We start from the raw sequence: 16791 nt of genomic DNA, 5'->3' as shown, positions 1-16791 counted from the left end.
AGTCCGGCAGATGATTCTTGTCATCTCAGTGCCCTTAAAGTAGTCCAAAATCCTAAAATTCAAAGCCAGAAATTCCACACCCATTTGGTAAGCACCTATATATACACCATATATTCTACTACACACAGATTATATATCTAAAATGGAAGGAAATCTTTCCTCTTGTGGGAAAGAGGAAGTGGAAAGGAGGTGTACATCCCAATACATCTACCTACAACTGAGAGAAATTAACTACTATTACCACCTCCCACACCATCATCTTTCCTCTCTCTTTGCGTAGCCTGAGCTTTCAGAAGCACAACTGCAAACATCTCTAACTGGTTCACAGGAATCTATTCCTTGGTCATGTCAAACAAGATGTTATTTATAACCCACACCTCCAACCCTACCTAACTTTGAGTGGATGGGGCAACAATTACAACAGACTCTGCTAAGTTTCCACAAATCATTGGTTTATTAGAAAGTTCCTTTCCCTCATTTTACAGCATAGATATCTCTATCATATGTGATAAAGTTAAATACAATCTGTTATGCTTGTAAGTAAGGTTTTTATTTTTACTTTTAAAATCACTATTCTGGAAGTTAAAGAAAATGCCCCTAGGAAGGCAAAGAGGCAGCCAGAGTATGGCTCAATCTACAAGCTAATGGGAAGCAGCACGAAAATGTTAATACTGTATTATTTATTTACATGGGCTGAAAGCAAAGAAAAATGAGTCCCTTCACTTACACAGATGATTTCATTTTTCCAGTGCTAGTTATCCAAGAAGTGATGCTTCTGAATCAGATGAGTACTGAACAGGCAGAGGGTGGGAGGGCAGTCAAGAGTTGTGTTTGCCTGCCACTTTCTTTTCATAAACTTTACTCTTTTGAGAATTTGAGAAGGCAGGAACAGAGCCTTGGCCCAGGTAAGTATGGTTTTTCTTGTCAAGTGACCAACCAACCAATTCTAGCCACACGAATAGTTAGGAAAATGCCAAAGTGGGAATTGTTAACCTCATCAAAGGAGATGGGACCTGCAACACAAGCACCTTTGGGTCAGTGTGTTAATTAGGGCTGAGAGCCTGGGTGAAAGGCAAGAAGAGGGGCAAAAGAGGCTGAGGTGGTAATTCCTCTTGTCAGTGTCATGGGAGAAAAGAAACAAGGAACGTTTACTGTCTAAACTGAGCTGGGCAGAGGGCATGGAAACTATGAAGCAAAATATCTGTAAATGTGCTCACCTCCCAACAAAAGGAAGACTGTCCCAACTCATCCTCCAGCCTACTTCTACTTCAGTTTCTACCAACCCAAAAGGCACATTAAAAAAAAAAATTGTCAGAGGGGGCTAAGTACTAGGAAGGCAAATGGACTGACTGCCTGGAACAAGGTACCCAGGGAAACCCAGGAATCCCCCCAGACAATCACCAAATCTCACTGCTTCCAGACAATAAAGCTGTTGAATCCCCTCCTTCTCCTCTGTGGGGTCTACCTGTTTCTCTGTGTAAAACAGCAAAAGTACATGAGGGAGACTGTTAAAGATGAGCATCCCTCAGAAGCCCCCAGCTGACTGCTGCCCATTAGCTCAAAAATCCCAATACTGGGGGCACTACATACTGCAAATTACTTAACATTTTGTCCCAGCAAAAAATGTTTTAACATTTTATAGTTCATAACTTCAAAAAATACATAAGTTTGGTAAAATATACATGCTTAGTCAGTTTTGCATCTAGCAGAAAACAAATATTTTTTTTTGTTTTCATTTTATAACCTTTAGAGTTTCTTAATTCAACTAGGGCAAACATATTTACACAAAGCCACCAGAACGAGGATCACTTAAAGAGCTGGATGTAAAAAATATTATTGCAGTATACTACAAATATGGAACCTTTTTTATATGAGCTACAAAAAGCAGCATTTACGTTTATAGAGTTCAGTGCAATTTTTTACATTAAAAAAATCCTATAAATTAAGAAGGAAACATCAACACAACAGAAGAAAATATACCCTTCACTTCAGACACATGAGCTCCTCTCTGGGAAAGTACACGGGCAACTCTATGTTCCATACAGCTTTTATTCATGATAGGATCTTCTTTTCTGGGATATGGAGATGCCTCTTCTGGGATGAGGGATACCAAGATAACAGTGCCAAATGTGTGGCTCCGTTGATGTGGGAACTGGATGGAATTGCAGCCTGAGTTATATCAGGTTCCAGGTGAGACGCCTTCCACCTCACCTGGGATAACATAACGTCACCAAAGATGGTCAAAGATACTACCCCAAAGTGGTGGCACTTCCACCACTAGAACAGCTTGGCCTTCCCTGTGGCGCTGAGAAGGCAAGACCAGATGGGCCCACAGCAAGTGCTCTGGTGACAACCCACTGGCCAGAGGGGAGGAAAATGTTTTAAAATTTATAGAAGGGAAGAGCAGAGAAAAAAGCAGAGGGAGGAGGGGATTATCTAAACTTGACAGTTTGGAGATGTTGCTGCAGAGGGGTGGGTAGCACTTACTGGTGTTCCCTAGCTTAGAAACACAGAAGAGGGAGGGACAAATTGAGAGGAGGACAGGAAAAAGAAATCCCTGATAGTAAACTGAAAGCGAACTTCAAATCTAAACCCACCCCTGCAAGCCAAAACTCAATTCTTTGGCTGTCAGACACTGCCCATCCCAGCTTCTACTTGCTGGTATTAATGGCTCAACACCCCCAAGGGAACATTTATGGGTCTCCTCCCTTGGCCCTACCTAGGATCCCATCCCCCAACTCACGTGCCATGGCTGGGGGGATGTTGCAGGTCCTGACCTGAGAAGATGGGGTGAAGTAGTGGGTGAAGGTGGAGTGCAGTGGCAGCTGCTGCAGCAGGCCGTGGAGCAAGTAGGGTGGGGTAGAGGGCAGCATGTGGGACAGGGTGAAAGGTGAAGGGCCCAGGATGGATGGCTGAGGCGGGAATGATGTGGATGGGATGGCTAGCGAGAAAGGTGGCAGGGTGGCCAGGGATGATTGAGTGAGTGAGGTGGGACAAAGAAATGGGGGTCAGATGGGGCTGGGGAATATGATGCACCTGGGCAAGTGGTTGGGGATGGGGGTGAGGGTGAATGCCGATGGCGGCAGCAGCTGCAGCAGCATGATGTTGTAGGATGGCATGCTGAACAGTTGTGATGGAGGTGGCAGAGGCTGTAGCTGGCTGCTGAATGTGGATGGGTTGCAGGGCTGGTGTGGCTGGGGCCAGGGCAGCTGAGGCTGGAAAGGCCTTTACTTGCTTGGCCAGAAGCTGCTGCTGGATGTGTTGCTGAGCAGCCTGCTGGAGCTTGCTGTACTTCTCCATCTCCTCAGGGGTGAAGGTGATGGGCTGGCTTTCCAGGGGGGCCAGTGAAGCATCCTCAGCCCCATCTGTTGACTCAATACTAGGATCCCCACTGGGAGGTGCATAACTGGGGAAATGCTCAAGGTCTGGTGCTATAGGCAGCAAGCTGGACTCCACAGGGCCTGGCTGACTGCTGCTATCCAGGGACTCCAGGGTGTCCCCATCACTGGGGTCGGGGAGGTAGTTATGGGAGATGGTTGGGTCCCCAGGGTAGCAGTCAGAATGTGCTGGGGTGCCTAGTGGAGCCACAGGGTGATCAGCAGTACCTTCTCCAGACTTTGACTCTTCTGGGGGTGGGTCTAATAAGGGGCCAGTTGTTTCCTCTGAAGGGAACTGATGCGCAAATAGGGCATCACTACTCCCTGGGGGCCCCTCTTCTGTCTCTGACTGTTCTTGCTCTTCCCCCCTTTCCAAGCCAGACTCTTCACACTTCTTATTGGGCTTTCGGGTAGCTGGGAGCTTCCCTATCAGTGGAAGGACAGGCTTATTGCCAAGAGATGGGGGGAGCTTGGGCCCAAAGTAACCTTGTGGGGGGTCCTTGAGCTTGGGCCCAGCTTTATTAGGGGTGGCCTGCACCTCCTCACTCACACTAGGTTTCCTCTCCACTTTCCTTGACTGGATCTTCTCCAGTAGCAGTTTGGCAGTGACAGAGTTCTTGTCTTCAGGACTGCAGTCACCTTCTGACCCTCTTCCTGTGCCAATGTTGCTGTTCTGGGAAGGTGGACCTGTTGCTTTACTGTCATCTCCTCTGCCATCATCTTTCTTCCCAGGACCTTCTCCCCGGCCTGATCGGAAATAGTGGGGGGACTGGGAGCGGTAGATCTTAGAACGAATGAAGTCCCGACGCCCAGAATGCCTCTCCTCAGGGCTCTCGTGACCCCATGATCCCTTCCTGGAGCCTGATCTCTGGGAAGGGCTCCTGGTGCTGCGGCTGCGGTCCCGGCTATAGCTCCGGCTCCGTTGCCAGCTGTGGGCTGTGGTGCTACGGCTTCTCCGCTTGCTTCGACTACGACTACAACTGCTGCTGCGGCTGCGGCCCCGGGATCTTGAGCGCTCTCTGGTATGACTCCGAGATCGGCTTCGGGACTGGCTGCAACTGAGGCTATAGTCATCATCAGAAGATGAATATTTGTGCCGTTTTGATCGGTGTTTGGAGCTGGCATAGTCTGAGTCATCTGAGTCATGGGAGCGCTTGGAGTGCCTTCGTGATCTGTCACTGTAGTCACTGTAGCTGTCATCAGAGTAACTGCGCTGTCTACTATAGCAGCTCTGGTCTGAAGAGGCATCTGAGCTACTTGAGTAAGAACGCCGGGAGGAACGATGCGAGGAATGGCGCCGGCCAGACCTTGAGCGGCTGCGGGAATGCTCACTGCCTGAATCTTCCTCTTCTTCTTCCTCACTGTACTGGGATGGAGACTTCTGGTGCAGCCGGTGTGAGGAAGCATCATCACTATCCTCATCTCCACTACTGGGTTGGCTCCGATGGCTAGACCGGCTGCTCCGTTTGGTGCCTGCTCTTCGCTGGCAGGATGAAGGTGGAAGTTCACCTTTGTGTTTCCTCCCACCATGGTCTTGGGAGCTGCTACCACCCCCACCTTCATCCTTTTTGCCACTGCTCCCCTCTTCAGCTGGGAGGGATCTCCGCTGGGAGTCATCTTGAGCTCGCCGCCTTCTTCTTGGTGGTGCGGGACTGCCACTCCCAGGGGGTTCTGGTTTGGGTCCTCGTTCAGAATCTGCTGGGGCTGATGACTTATTCTTCTTTCGTTTTCGTTTCTTGCGCTTCTTAGATTTCTCCCCTGACTCTGCCTTAGAGCTTTTCTCTTCTGTGTCAGCCTTGTGTTTACGTTTGTGTTTGCTGGATTTTTTGTGCTTCTTTTTCTTTTTGTGCCGGTGGGACTTCCCAGATCGTTCTTTCTTGCTGGGAAGGCTTCTCCCTGTGTCTTCTGTCTCAGACCCATGGCTACCCCCAGGCTCCTGCTTGTTCAGGCCGCTACAGGCAGACCCTGAAGCAGGTGCGTCCATTCTGCCTCCTGAGGAACGTACTATTTTCTCTCCGCCCACTTCCTTGTTTTTATTTGGCTCACCAGGATTTAGGCCTTGGAGATGGTCCTTTGAGGAGCTTCCTATATCCTTTGGTTTTTCTGTTCCTTTAGTTCTGGCATCTTTGTTCCTTGAAAGTTTAAAGTCAAAATATAAAGGGTTACAACTGTATGAAATGGAGGGTTCTGCCTTGGTGAAAATTAATAGTTCTGATGGCCACTGGAGGGCAGTGCTTTCATCTTTGCTCAAAACTGGGAAGAAGGGACCAGTAGGATGTTTGGGTCCTTCTTGGCTTTCTTTCCCTGCTGGGGTGGCCAGAGAGGTTTCTTTAGAAGAGTTGGACTCACACATTTGGGTCTCTGAAACCTTCTGACTATGACTTTCTAAACTCTGATCACTTACATCCCCTCCTAAGGCCTTCTTTGCCTCAGCTTTGCTTCCTGGTTCTGAGGGCTCGGTCATGCTGGTTTCCTTCGGCTGCTCAGAGACTTCACTAACTGTCTTTTCTGCTCCTTGGCTTGCTGCCGCCTTGATGCAGCTTTTAGGCTTGGGAGAACTGCCTTTTTTACTCTCTGGGGCATTCTTTGGGTGTGTAGTATTATCACCATCCATTTGTTCACTGGCTCTCATAAAAAGTAGAAAGGGAAAATTAGGTTTTACTTTGCAGTGTGCTGGGGGGATGTAGTGGTAATACTCAGGCTCTGTAGCCCCAGCTCCTTCTTCTCGTTTCATCCTTTTTAATTTGGATAATGTTGAGGCAAGGGACCCTCCATCCTGAGGGTCTTCATCCTCTTTTTTACCATCAAGATTACTGCTCCCATCAGAGTCTCCTACCTTCTGCAGTCCTTGGTCAGAACCCTTCTCATCGGGTTTTGTTCCATCTTCAGAGGTCCCTTCTTCCGCATGGTCCTTGAAAACTGATGCTATTGATTCGAGTTTGACAGGAGCCTTCTTGGCAAAAGAAAATGACACTCCCAATTTTTGCAATGGGGTCCCCAGATTATTCTTAATGCCAAAGCTGATGCCTTGGGAGGCTAACCCAGGAGCCTGGGCCAGTCCAGTGGTATTAGTGATTTGTACTGCAGTGAAAGGGCCTCCTTTATCTGTGGAGAATTCAGATCCCAGGCCACAAGAAGCAGTGGCACCTGTGCCACTATTTGTAGCTGATTCATCTTTATCATCTTCTCCACCTTCTTCATCTACAGCCACTGTGGTTGGTTTGAACATGGGACCACTTCCAGGTGCACTACATGATGATTTAGAAAAATAAAAAACAAAAAGCAGGTTTAGGAGTACATTTCATAAACCTTATAAAATACTAATCTCTTATATCCTATCATTCATTATAGGTAGGTCTCAAAGACAGTGAGTGGTGGTCATATTCCCTAGCCCTATACTAACAAATGCGACTTTCTAAGAGGAGGTTAGGCAAAGACTCATTCTGTTAACCTACCAAATTCCCAGGGCCAGCCAGTTATTACATAGCTTTTCCTTAAGCTGTCTAAAGTACAAAAAGCTGGGTGTGGTGGCTCATGCCTGTAATCCCAGCACTTTGAGAGGCCAAGGTGGACAGACTGCTTGAGGTCAGAAGTTCGTAAACAGCCTGGCCAACACGGTGAAACCCTGTCTCTACTAAAAATACAAAAATTAGCCAGGCATGGTGGCACACACCTGTAATCCCAGCTACTTGGGAGGCTGAGGCAGAAGAATCGCTCTAACCTGGGAGATGGAGGTTGCAGTGAGCCAAGATCACACCACTGCACTCCAGTCTGGGTGACAGAGCGAGACTCCCTCTCAAAAAAATTAAAAAAAAAAAAAAAAGTACAGGCCGGGCACGGTGGCTCACGCCTGTAATCCCAGCACTTTGGGAGGTGGAGGCGAGCAGATCATGAGATCAGGAGTTCAAGACCAGCCTGACCAACATGGTGAAACCCCGTCTCTGCTAAAAATACAAAAATTAGTTGGCTGTGGTGGCGGGTGTCTGTAATCCCAGCTACTCAGGAGGCTGAGGCAGAAGAATAACTTGAACCTGGGAGAGGCAGAGGTTGCAGTGAGCTGAGATCGCAGCACCACTGCACTCCAGCCTGGGTGACAGAGCAAGACTCTGCCTCAAAAAAAAAAAAAAAAAAAAAAAAAGTAAGACTTATGTCACGACTGAAATAGCCCATCATTACTATGTTTCTGATCTCATTTCTTATTTTATAATTTTGTCCATCAGTATGTTATCTAATGTATGGCTGTACATGTATTCACATAGGTTTTATTTCATTCAATTAAAGAAAAACTCTTGCTGGGTAAGGGTGGCTCACATGTGTAATCTCAGTGATTCAGAAGGCTGAGGAGGGAGGATTGCTCGAGGCCAGGAGATCAAGACCAGTCTGGGCAACATAGTGAGACCCCACCTCTAAAAAAAATAAAAATAAAAATTTCCCCATGCTTTCAAATTTCATTTTTTAAAAATTTGCATATTCTGAGTTAAACATAGAAACTTCCACTGTGCTACTTATGGCAGTCTGTGGTCAGCATGTCTGCCACAGAAACTAAAAAGTCCATGCCTATCTCCTGGGTACCGTAACAAGCATTTGCTTTGGTTTTGTGGCAGTTTCTGGGCATTCAGTACTACAGTCATAATGTTACCTGAGCACTTTCATCTTTGACAAAAGGAACATCAAGGAGCCTCAATAGTTTTAAACTGATGATCTTGCCTGAAAGTTTTATTTTTCTGAGGTGGGGTCTAACTGCATTGCCCAGGCTGGAGTGAAGTGGCATGATCATAGCTCATTGCAGTCTCAAACTCCTGGCTCAATCCTCCCACCTCAGCCTCCTAAGTAGCTATGACTACAGGTGCACCTCACCATGCTGGCTAATTTTATTTATTTATTTGAGACAGTGTCACCCTATTGCCCAGGCTGGAGTACAGTGGTGCGATCTCGGCTCACTGCAACCTCTACCTCCCGGGTTCAAGTGATTCTCCTCCCTCAGCCTCCCAAGTAGCTCGGACTACAGGCATGTACCACCATGCCCAGCTAATTTTTGTATTTTTAGTAGAGATGGGCTTCACCATGTTGGCTAGGATGGTCTTGATCTCTTGGCCTCGTGATCCACCCGCCTCGGCCTCCCAAAGTGCTGGGATTACAGGCTTGAGCCACCATGCTCGGCCCATGCTGGCTAATTAAAAAAAAATTTTTGCAGAGACAGAGTCTTGCTATGTTGACCAGTTTGGTCTTGAACACCTGGCCTCAAGTGATCCTCCTGCCTCTGCGTCACAAAGTGCTGGGATTACAGATGTGAGCCACTGCGCATCTGGCTTGCAATTTTTATAGTTTGTACACTATACAGCGTACACTATACCCTTAAATTCCAAATCAAGAACTAAACAGAATCAGATACCTATTTGTATGATGTCCTTGTTATCCAAACCCTAGCTAACAGCTTTCCTCAACTCAGGGATAAGTATATTCAGACAATATGTAATCTCTCTTTTTTTTTTTTCTCCCAAGCTGGAGTTTTGCTCTTGTTGCCCAGGCTGGAGTGCAATGGTACAATCTTGGCTCACTGCAACCTCTCCCTCCTGGGTTCAGGCAATTCTCCTGCCTCAGCCTCCTTAGTAGCTGGGATTACAGGCATACGCCACCATGCCCGGCTAATTTTTGTATTTTTAGTAGAGACAGAGTTTCACCATGTTGGTCAGGCTGGTCTCAAGCTCCTGACCTAAGGTGATCCACCTACCCCGGCCTCCCAAAGTGCTGGGATTACAGGCGTGAGCCACCGTGCCCAGCCAATGTGTAATCTCTTGCTATCTAAACTATTGCTACTGGAAAATGAGAACTCAACAGATTTGGAGAGCAAGAAATACTTACACTGTGTTATGAAACCTACTCCACAGCAAACAAATAAAAAACAACGCCCCCCAAACTGAATAAAAAGGGGATTCTTTTTTTTGAGACAGGGTCTTGCTCTATCACCCAGGCTGGAGTGCAGTGGTGCGATCACAGCTCACTGCAGCCTTGATCTCCCAGGCTCAAGTGATTCTTCTACCTCAGGCTCCTGAGTAGCTGGGACTACAGGCATGTGCCACCATGCCCGGCTAATTTTTAAGAATTTTTTTTTTTAGAGACAGGGTCTTCCTATGTTGCCCTGGCTGGTCTTGAGCTCCTGGGTTCAAGTGATCCTCTTACTTTGGCCTCCCAAGGTGCTGGGATTACAGGTGTGAGTCACTATGCCCAGCATATGCTTTTTAATATAAATGTTAGAAAATGGGAATAACTGTAATAGTGTCATAATTTATTGATTTATTGAGAATCTTTGATGTGCTAGGCATCCCTTCAAGCATTTCTGAGGTAATAATCACTCCTCACAACAACTGTAAGTTGTTCTTATCTCTATCTTACAGATAAGGAAACTGAGGCATAGAGAGTTTAGATATAATTTCATTAAGTCACATAAATAGTAAGAAAAATATGGCCTCAAAAATACACATACTTAATCAGTATATTATACTATAATTATATAGATATGCTTTTAGTTTGAAAGAAGGATCTATTAAACATTTTAAGGAACTGGAGGACATTATGTTAAGTAAAGTAACCCAGGAACAGAAAATCAAACACTGCAGGTTGCCACTCATATGTGGAAGCTTAAAAAAAAAAGTTGATCTCATAGAAGTAAAAAGTAGAACAGAGGATACTAGAAGCTGGGAAGGGCGGAAGGAGAGATTTGTTACAAAATTACAGCTAACTAGGAAGAGTAAGTTCCAGTGTTCTATACCACTGTAGGATAACTAGAGTTAACAATACTATATAGTTTAAAATAGTTAGAGGATACCGAATGTTCCTGCACAAAGAAATAATAAATGTTTGAGATGATGGATATGGTAATTACCCTGATCTGATCGCTATATATTATATGTATTGAAACATTACTAGGTAACCTATGAATATGTACAGTTGTTATCTGTCAATTAATAAAAACTGAAGGTTTATAATTCTTTTTTTTTTTTTTTTTTTTTGAGACGGAGTTTCACTCTTGTTGCCCAGGCTGGAGTGTAATGGCGCAATCTTGGCTCACCACAACCTCCGCCTCCCAGGTTCAAGCGATTCTCCTGCCTCAGCCTCCCTAGTAGCTGGGATTATAGGCATGTGCCACCACGCCCGGCTAATTTTGTATTTTTAGTATAGACGGGGTTTCTCCATGTTGGTCAGGCTGGTCTCGAACTCCCAACCTCAGGTGATCTGCCCGCCTTGGCCTCCCAAAGTGCTGGGATTATAGGCGTGAGCCACCATGCCCGGCCACTTTTGTTTTTTTTTGAGACAGAGTCTCGCTCTGTCGCCCAGGCTGGAGTACAGTGGTGCGATCTTGGCTCACTGCAAGCTCTGCCTCTCAGGTTCACGCCATTCTCCTGCCTCAGCCTCCAGAGTAGCTGGGACTACAGGTGCTTGCCACCATGCCCGGCTAATTTTTTGTATTTTTAGTAGAGATGGGGTTTCACCGTATTAGCCAGGATGGTCTCAATCTCCTGACCTCGTGATCCGCCCGCCTCGGTCTCTCAAAGTGCTGGGATTATAGGAGTGAGCCACTGCGCCAGGCACAAGGTTTTTAATTCTTAAATCTTAATTTAAATCTTAAATTATAATCTGAAATCTATAATTTAAAATTTTAAGGATTATAATTATCTGTACAACCCTCTGATAAAAAATATCCTCACCATTCAGCTTGTTTTCTTTGCTCTGCCAACTCATGGAGCCGCCGAAGGGCTTTTTCCTGTTTTTTCTCATCCTTGCGGGATCTTGAAGAGACATTTCGAGCAAACTCTCTCTGCTTCAGATCTTTTAATCTCTGGGTTAAAAGAAAGAAAGATACAGAGGGTGGATGATTTACAGTAACTTGGGAATCAGAAAGCAAAGCCTTTAGGACATGACCCTCAACCAACAGTCATGGTATTAGTGTAGAACACATTATCATATTCTCTTATGGCAATTGAAAACACAATGGCTGATTACTTTGGGTATAGCACTTGCAGTATCTGCATTTCTAATTAGGACAGCATATCATTTGCTTTATTAGGCAAAATAAAATGATCTCAAATGCAACAAGCAAATTTTAGAACACTGGGAGGAAAGAAAGGGACTATTTAATCACCTGCTCCTCCAGGATGCAAAACTAGACAAACATAACATGAGATAAATTGTAATAACACAAGCCAAAGAGAACAGAAAGGGGTTAGGCTAGTACAGAAAATTACCCAGGTGTAAGATCTTGAAAAGCAATGTACAGCTTACATGGGGGGGGGGGTTATTTAAATTAGAACAAATAGAAAGCATACTTTTATTTCACCATAAAAAGGTGTTTTTTTTTTTTTTTTTTCAGCATGAGTAGAGGTTTCCTGTAACTATTAAATAAACCCAAGACAGGTCTTCCAGCACTAGCATGTTTAGAGCTCACCAGTCTGACCACTTTTATCTGGTCAGCCTGCTGAAAGTAGTATGTGAGGCTTTGCATTCCTTCATGGCCCTGAGAAGAATATCCAGGGGATGAGGAGGGAGAGCAGAGATAAGTCAAAGATTTTATTACTTAAAATCCAGATAACAGAATGGGTCTTTTATTTTCAGAAGCTACTGTATAATTTTCCTTAAAATAAAACAAAACAAACTACAACCAAAAAAGAACAGTGTTATGACACACTGGTGACAGAACCCAGACATATCTATCTGCAATGAAGACAGAACTAAAATTATTTTCAAGACATTAGATAATAACAAGAAACAAACAAAATGAAACATATACATTAGCCTATGCTTTTACAACAGCATTGGGAAAAGGAATTTGACCCAGTATAAAGTGGACATTGCTTTGTAGAAAGGCATGATGTTCAACAGACAGAGGAATTTTCTTACCTAATATTTATGAAATGTGTTTTGAATCTTTTTAAATTGGGAGGGGGGAAGGGTAAAAAGACACACACAAAAAAAGATATACAGCTAAAGACACTAGTAGAAAAACTCACTCTTGTGATCTGGGCTCCCAAATTAGAAGGATTTGCTTTCAATACATCAGCTGAAAATGTCACATCACAAAGAAAAAAAAGTAAAAAATAAAACAAGAGTGGAAGAGAAAAAAAAAAATAAAGCAAGCATTACTACACGAGCTCTCTTAGTGAATCTGTAAACTATTATACTGAACAATCAGGGACAAAGCCATCAACTCTAAAAGGGCTAGGGAGAAGGGAAGCACCTGTACAACATATATATGTGTACATACACACAGACTGACACAGTAATCCCACCTAGAAAAATGGAACTACCTGTATTTCTTCCAGAAAAATGGTTCCAGAACTTTGGAAAAGACCATTATGGTATTAAAAAGCAGTCCTGTTTCCATTAGCCCTTATTATGGGGGAAGTTCAAGTAATGAACAGCTGGCAAAACTGTTAGTGCCTATAATTAAGTTTTTTTTTTTTTTTTTTTGAGATGGAGTCTCACTCTGTTGCCCAGGCTGGAGTGCAGTGGCACGATCTTGGCTCACTGCAGCCTCCGCCTCCCAGGTTTAAGAGATTCTCATGCGTTAGCCTCCCAGGTAGCTGGGATTACAGGCGTGAACCCCTATGCTTGGCTAATTTTTGTATTTTTAGTAGAGACGAGGTTTCACCATGTTGGCCAGGGTGGTCTCAAACTCCTGGTCTCAAGTGATCTACCTGCCTCGGCCTCCCAAAGTGCTGGGATTAAAGGCATGAGACACCACACCCAGCCCACAATTAAGATTTTTATAAAACCACTTCAAGATGAAGGATCAACTATTTTAAATAAATACGAATTCTAATTTCTTCCTCCTGAGGGGAATGGGGCAGAAAGAAAAGGCTTATCAGGCCTATTATATGATTACTTTTGGCCACAAACCTAGTTTTTTCTTCCCCAAACATGTAACAGGCTCTCTAACCAAGATTTAGATAGAATATAATGTTCTTCTCATATCTGCCATTTTCTCTTTTTTTTTTTTTGAGATGGAGTTTTATTCTGTCGCCCAGGCTGGAGTGCAGTGGTGTGATCTTGGCTCACTGCAACCTCTGCCTCCCAGGTCCAAGCAATTCTCCTGCCTTAGCCTCCCGAGTAGCTGGGACTACAGGTGCCTGTCACCACACCCGGCTGATTTTTTATATTTTTAGTAGAGATGAGGTTTCATCTTCTTGGCCAGGCTAGTCTTCAATTCCTGACCTCAGGTGATCTGCCCACCTCGGCTTCCCAAAGTGATGGGATTACAGGCATAAGCCACTGTGTCCATATACATTATGGCCTGCCATCTTCTCTCTAGCCACCTGCTAAGACTGGAAAATTTCCCCATGCCATTTCCTCCCCTCTTACAAATATTTCACTACTTTTAGGAAGCATTTTTCAAACTACATGACATTGTCCAAAAGAACAATCATTTTATCAAAGTATGGAGTCCCCAGGGTGAGTCAAGATTAGGCTTTCCATTCAGCAGCCACTCTGTACAACCTTGAAGATGAAGGAACAGGACCATGCCCACATCATGCTGAAGACATCCTATCTCAAGTTCCTACCACAGGAATATGGTTGGAGGTAGATAGGGAAGAAGATGGGATGATGCAATAAAATGAATCCAAATTGCAGGCTCCCTCTGGGCAAACCTATCCTAAGAATACCCTATAAGGCTTAGGAAGGCTCCCAGTATCACATTTACAAACTTTACAGTCAAGTCTGCAATCTCAAAAGCAGAATTGAGAACCCCAGAATTCTCACCCCAACCTTGAGACCATCTCAAGCAAACCATCTCAAACTGAGTATGTATACTTGTGGTTTCTCTCAGATGAGGACATTCTGGCGACTTTTTTTTAAGAGACAAGGTCTCGCTTTGTTGCCCAGGTGGGAGTGCTGGGGCTATTCACATGTGTGATTCCACTACTGATCAGCATGGGAGTTCTGACCTGCTCTGTTTCCGACCTGAACCGGTTCACTTCTCCTTAGGAAACTTGGTTGGCCCCCAGCTCCTGGGAGTTCATCACATGATGCCTAACTTAGTGCAGACACCCAATCAGCATAGCGCACTATAGTTCAGAACTCCTGGGCTCAAGTGATACCCCCAGCCTCAGCCTCCCAAGAAGCCAGGACTACAGGCATGCACCACTACGCCCAGCCAAGACATGGGTTATAAGGTTCATATTTTCCTTTACCTAGAATGAATGCCTAACTCCAAGTGTCTCCTGCCTACTCAAGGTCAGACTAAATTCTTACAAAGTCTCCACTGATCCTTCAAAAGAGGGGACTGTTCTTTCTGAACTGTCCCTAGTGGTGCTTTGTCATACTGCTCACCTAGCAGCTATTGTACTTTGTTCTCTGACCAGTTATTCCTGTCTTTTAAAAAGGCAGTATGTGTAAAGCATCGGAGTCAGAAAGCTTGGGTTCAAATCCATTAATTACTAGCCAATCCACTTATTACTAGGTGATTTCACCTCTCTGAGTTCCAGCTCCCTCATTAAAAAACAGGGCTATCTATCTACAGATTAACAAGATTAAATGTCAAAATAAATGTAAAGCATTTAATAAGTCACAACCGTTCAATACTCCCTTCCCTCCGTGTGGGGCAGGGACTACAGCTTATCTTTATAATCAACCCCGCAGTGCACAAAACACTACTAAGTCTACGGAGGGCATCTGGTAAATGTCCAGTGAATAATTCAGTTCAAACATCAGATCCTTCATTTTTCCTCAAATAATTTTTTCTACCATTTGTAGGAAAGGTTGATATAAAGTATTCTCATATCTTTATTAGGGACATATTAAAGTTATATAGTATGGTCCTCCTAGTTACCACTCCAGATACCTCTTATTTCTAGACAGAATTGGGCCAAATGGCAAAAGATACTGGCCAGAAACTTCTCGGCTTCCTACTTAAAAAGTAATTTTTATAAAGGCACAAGGACCTAATCAGAGTCAGGTTTTCCAAAATTGCCTATTTTATTCCAAAAGGCTACCAATGTCTGGCTCATTTGTCACGGAATACCCACGTGAAATTCTGTGAATTGTACCTGTACTTTTCTCTTAAATTCTAAAGAGGAACACAACTATAGATAATTTCTTCAGGTGAGAATAGAGAAACATGCCTGCCTATGAGAGAAGAGATAGCGCTCACAAGACCAAACACTGCAGATATGTCATCAATCTCTTGTCAAAGTCTGAGCAAATTCCATACCATACACAAAAATTCAAGTTAAACTCCAAAATGGGACATTCTAATTTGAATGGATTTAATTATCCATTTAAGCTGACTCAAAAGCTATGAGATGTCCTTATCTCTGAAAATTATACAATATGCTTTCTGAAGAGCTGCTAATAAATTAGATTATGTTATTGAACCACTAATGGTATTAACAAAAATTTAAGCCACATAGCACATTTTTAGTTGGGAAATATCTTAATTCAAGAAAAGGAGACTGAACCCCATGGAAATGAAAAGATATGAAGATTCTGTTTTCCTGAAAAATCAATAGCATTTTTCCAAAACAGTATACATTTGTGGCACAGTACAGAATGGAAGGAACATTTCCCACAGATCCTTAATCACATGGTGGCTGGGATTTCCATTACACCTTCCAGAAGACCAGTAGAAAGGCAAGACCCTAACAAATGATCCAGTACTTGAAGTACCCATCCACATTAACTGTGGCTCTTTGGGTTAAAGACCACTCTAAATGGAAATGATATTCCAGTTCTTAAAACATAACTTAAACAGCATTATATTGGCAGAAAAATGTTTTACTGTGGACACAAAGTATTGCTCTATTATTGCTGAAAAGATTAAGCCAAAGAAATGAGAATCAGGTAAATCTGAATGTGGATTATAAATGTGCAGAAAAGGTACACCCCAACAGCCACCCACTTCTCTTTAAGTGTAGACTTCAAGAGCATAAACATTCTGCTCAGTGTCTATTAAAATAAGGCAACTATGACAATTGGGCTTTGCAGATCATCTGTAAAATGGCTCCCAAGAAATACGGCCTCTTTCTATAGTGGTTAGAACTTTTAAGATAGTCATCATTCTGTCAATAGTCAAGAGCAACAGTGTTCCTGCTCAACTGTGATTGAGTTGAGTAAGACACATATTTCTGCACAGTGTTCTCTAACAACAAAAGATAATACAAGGGTTTAACAAAATCTTTTTGTATCTTTTAGTGCTATGCTTCTCTCTACCATCAAAATAAAATTTGACACTAGGAGTTTATATTTGATGGAGTATACTCCACTAAGAATAATTCTGATTACTTTCTCGAGTATTTAAAATTGATTATCTACATTTAAATAAAACCCATTTTTCTCATGTAAAGGGGATTTCAGGTATCAGAAAACAGGCAGAATTTAGGGCAGAATATTTCCTACTGCCACTAAAATCCCATGTTCTACA

The 16791-nt window shown here is 43.7% G+C and overlaps 1 protein-coding gene across 19 annotated transcripts in view; it reads right to left on the bottom strand.

The window, feature by feature from the left end:
* Nucleotides 1-431: 431 nt before the first annotated feature.
* GPATCH8 (G-patch domain containing 8) overlaps nucleotides 432-16791 on the bottom strand; it is a 108292-nt gene continuing 91932 nt past the window's right edge. For 10 of the 19 annotated variants that reach the window (XM_001150301.7, XM_063798472.1, XM_063798470.1 and 7 more), the window contains 2 exons: nucleotides 11084-11214; nucleotides 432-6625 (listed from right to left, as the gene is read on the bottom strand). In XM_001150301.7, coding sequence (XP_001150301.1) covers nucleotides 2740-6625; nucleotides 11084-11214 — 4017 coding nt within the window. In that variant the 3' untranslated portion in view covers nucleotides 432-2739. Of the gene's footprint in view, nucleotides 6626-11083; nucleotides 11215-12382; nucleotides 12433-16791 lie in introns of all 19 variants that reach the window. The other 9 variants (XM_063798475.1, XM_063798469.1, XM_063798463.1 and 6 more) reach the window with 1 other exon arrangement.

Source organism: Pan troglodytes, chromosome 19, assembly GCF_028858775.2.
Source record: "Pan troglodytes isolate AG18354 chromosome 19, NHGRI_mPanTro3-v2.0_pri, whole genome shotgun sequence".
Taxonomy (NCBI): Eukaryota; Metazoa; Chordata; class Mammalia; order Primates; family Hominidae; genus Pan; species Pan troglodytes.
This window is presented reverse-complemented; position numbering and strand designations above follow the sequence as displayed.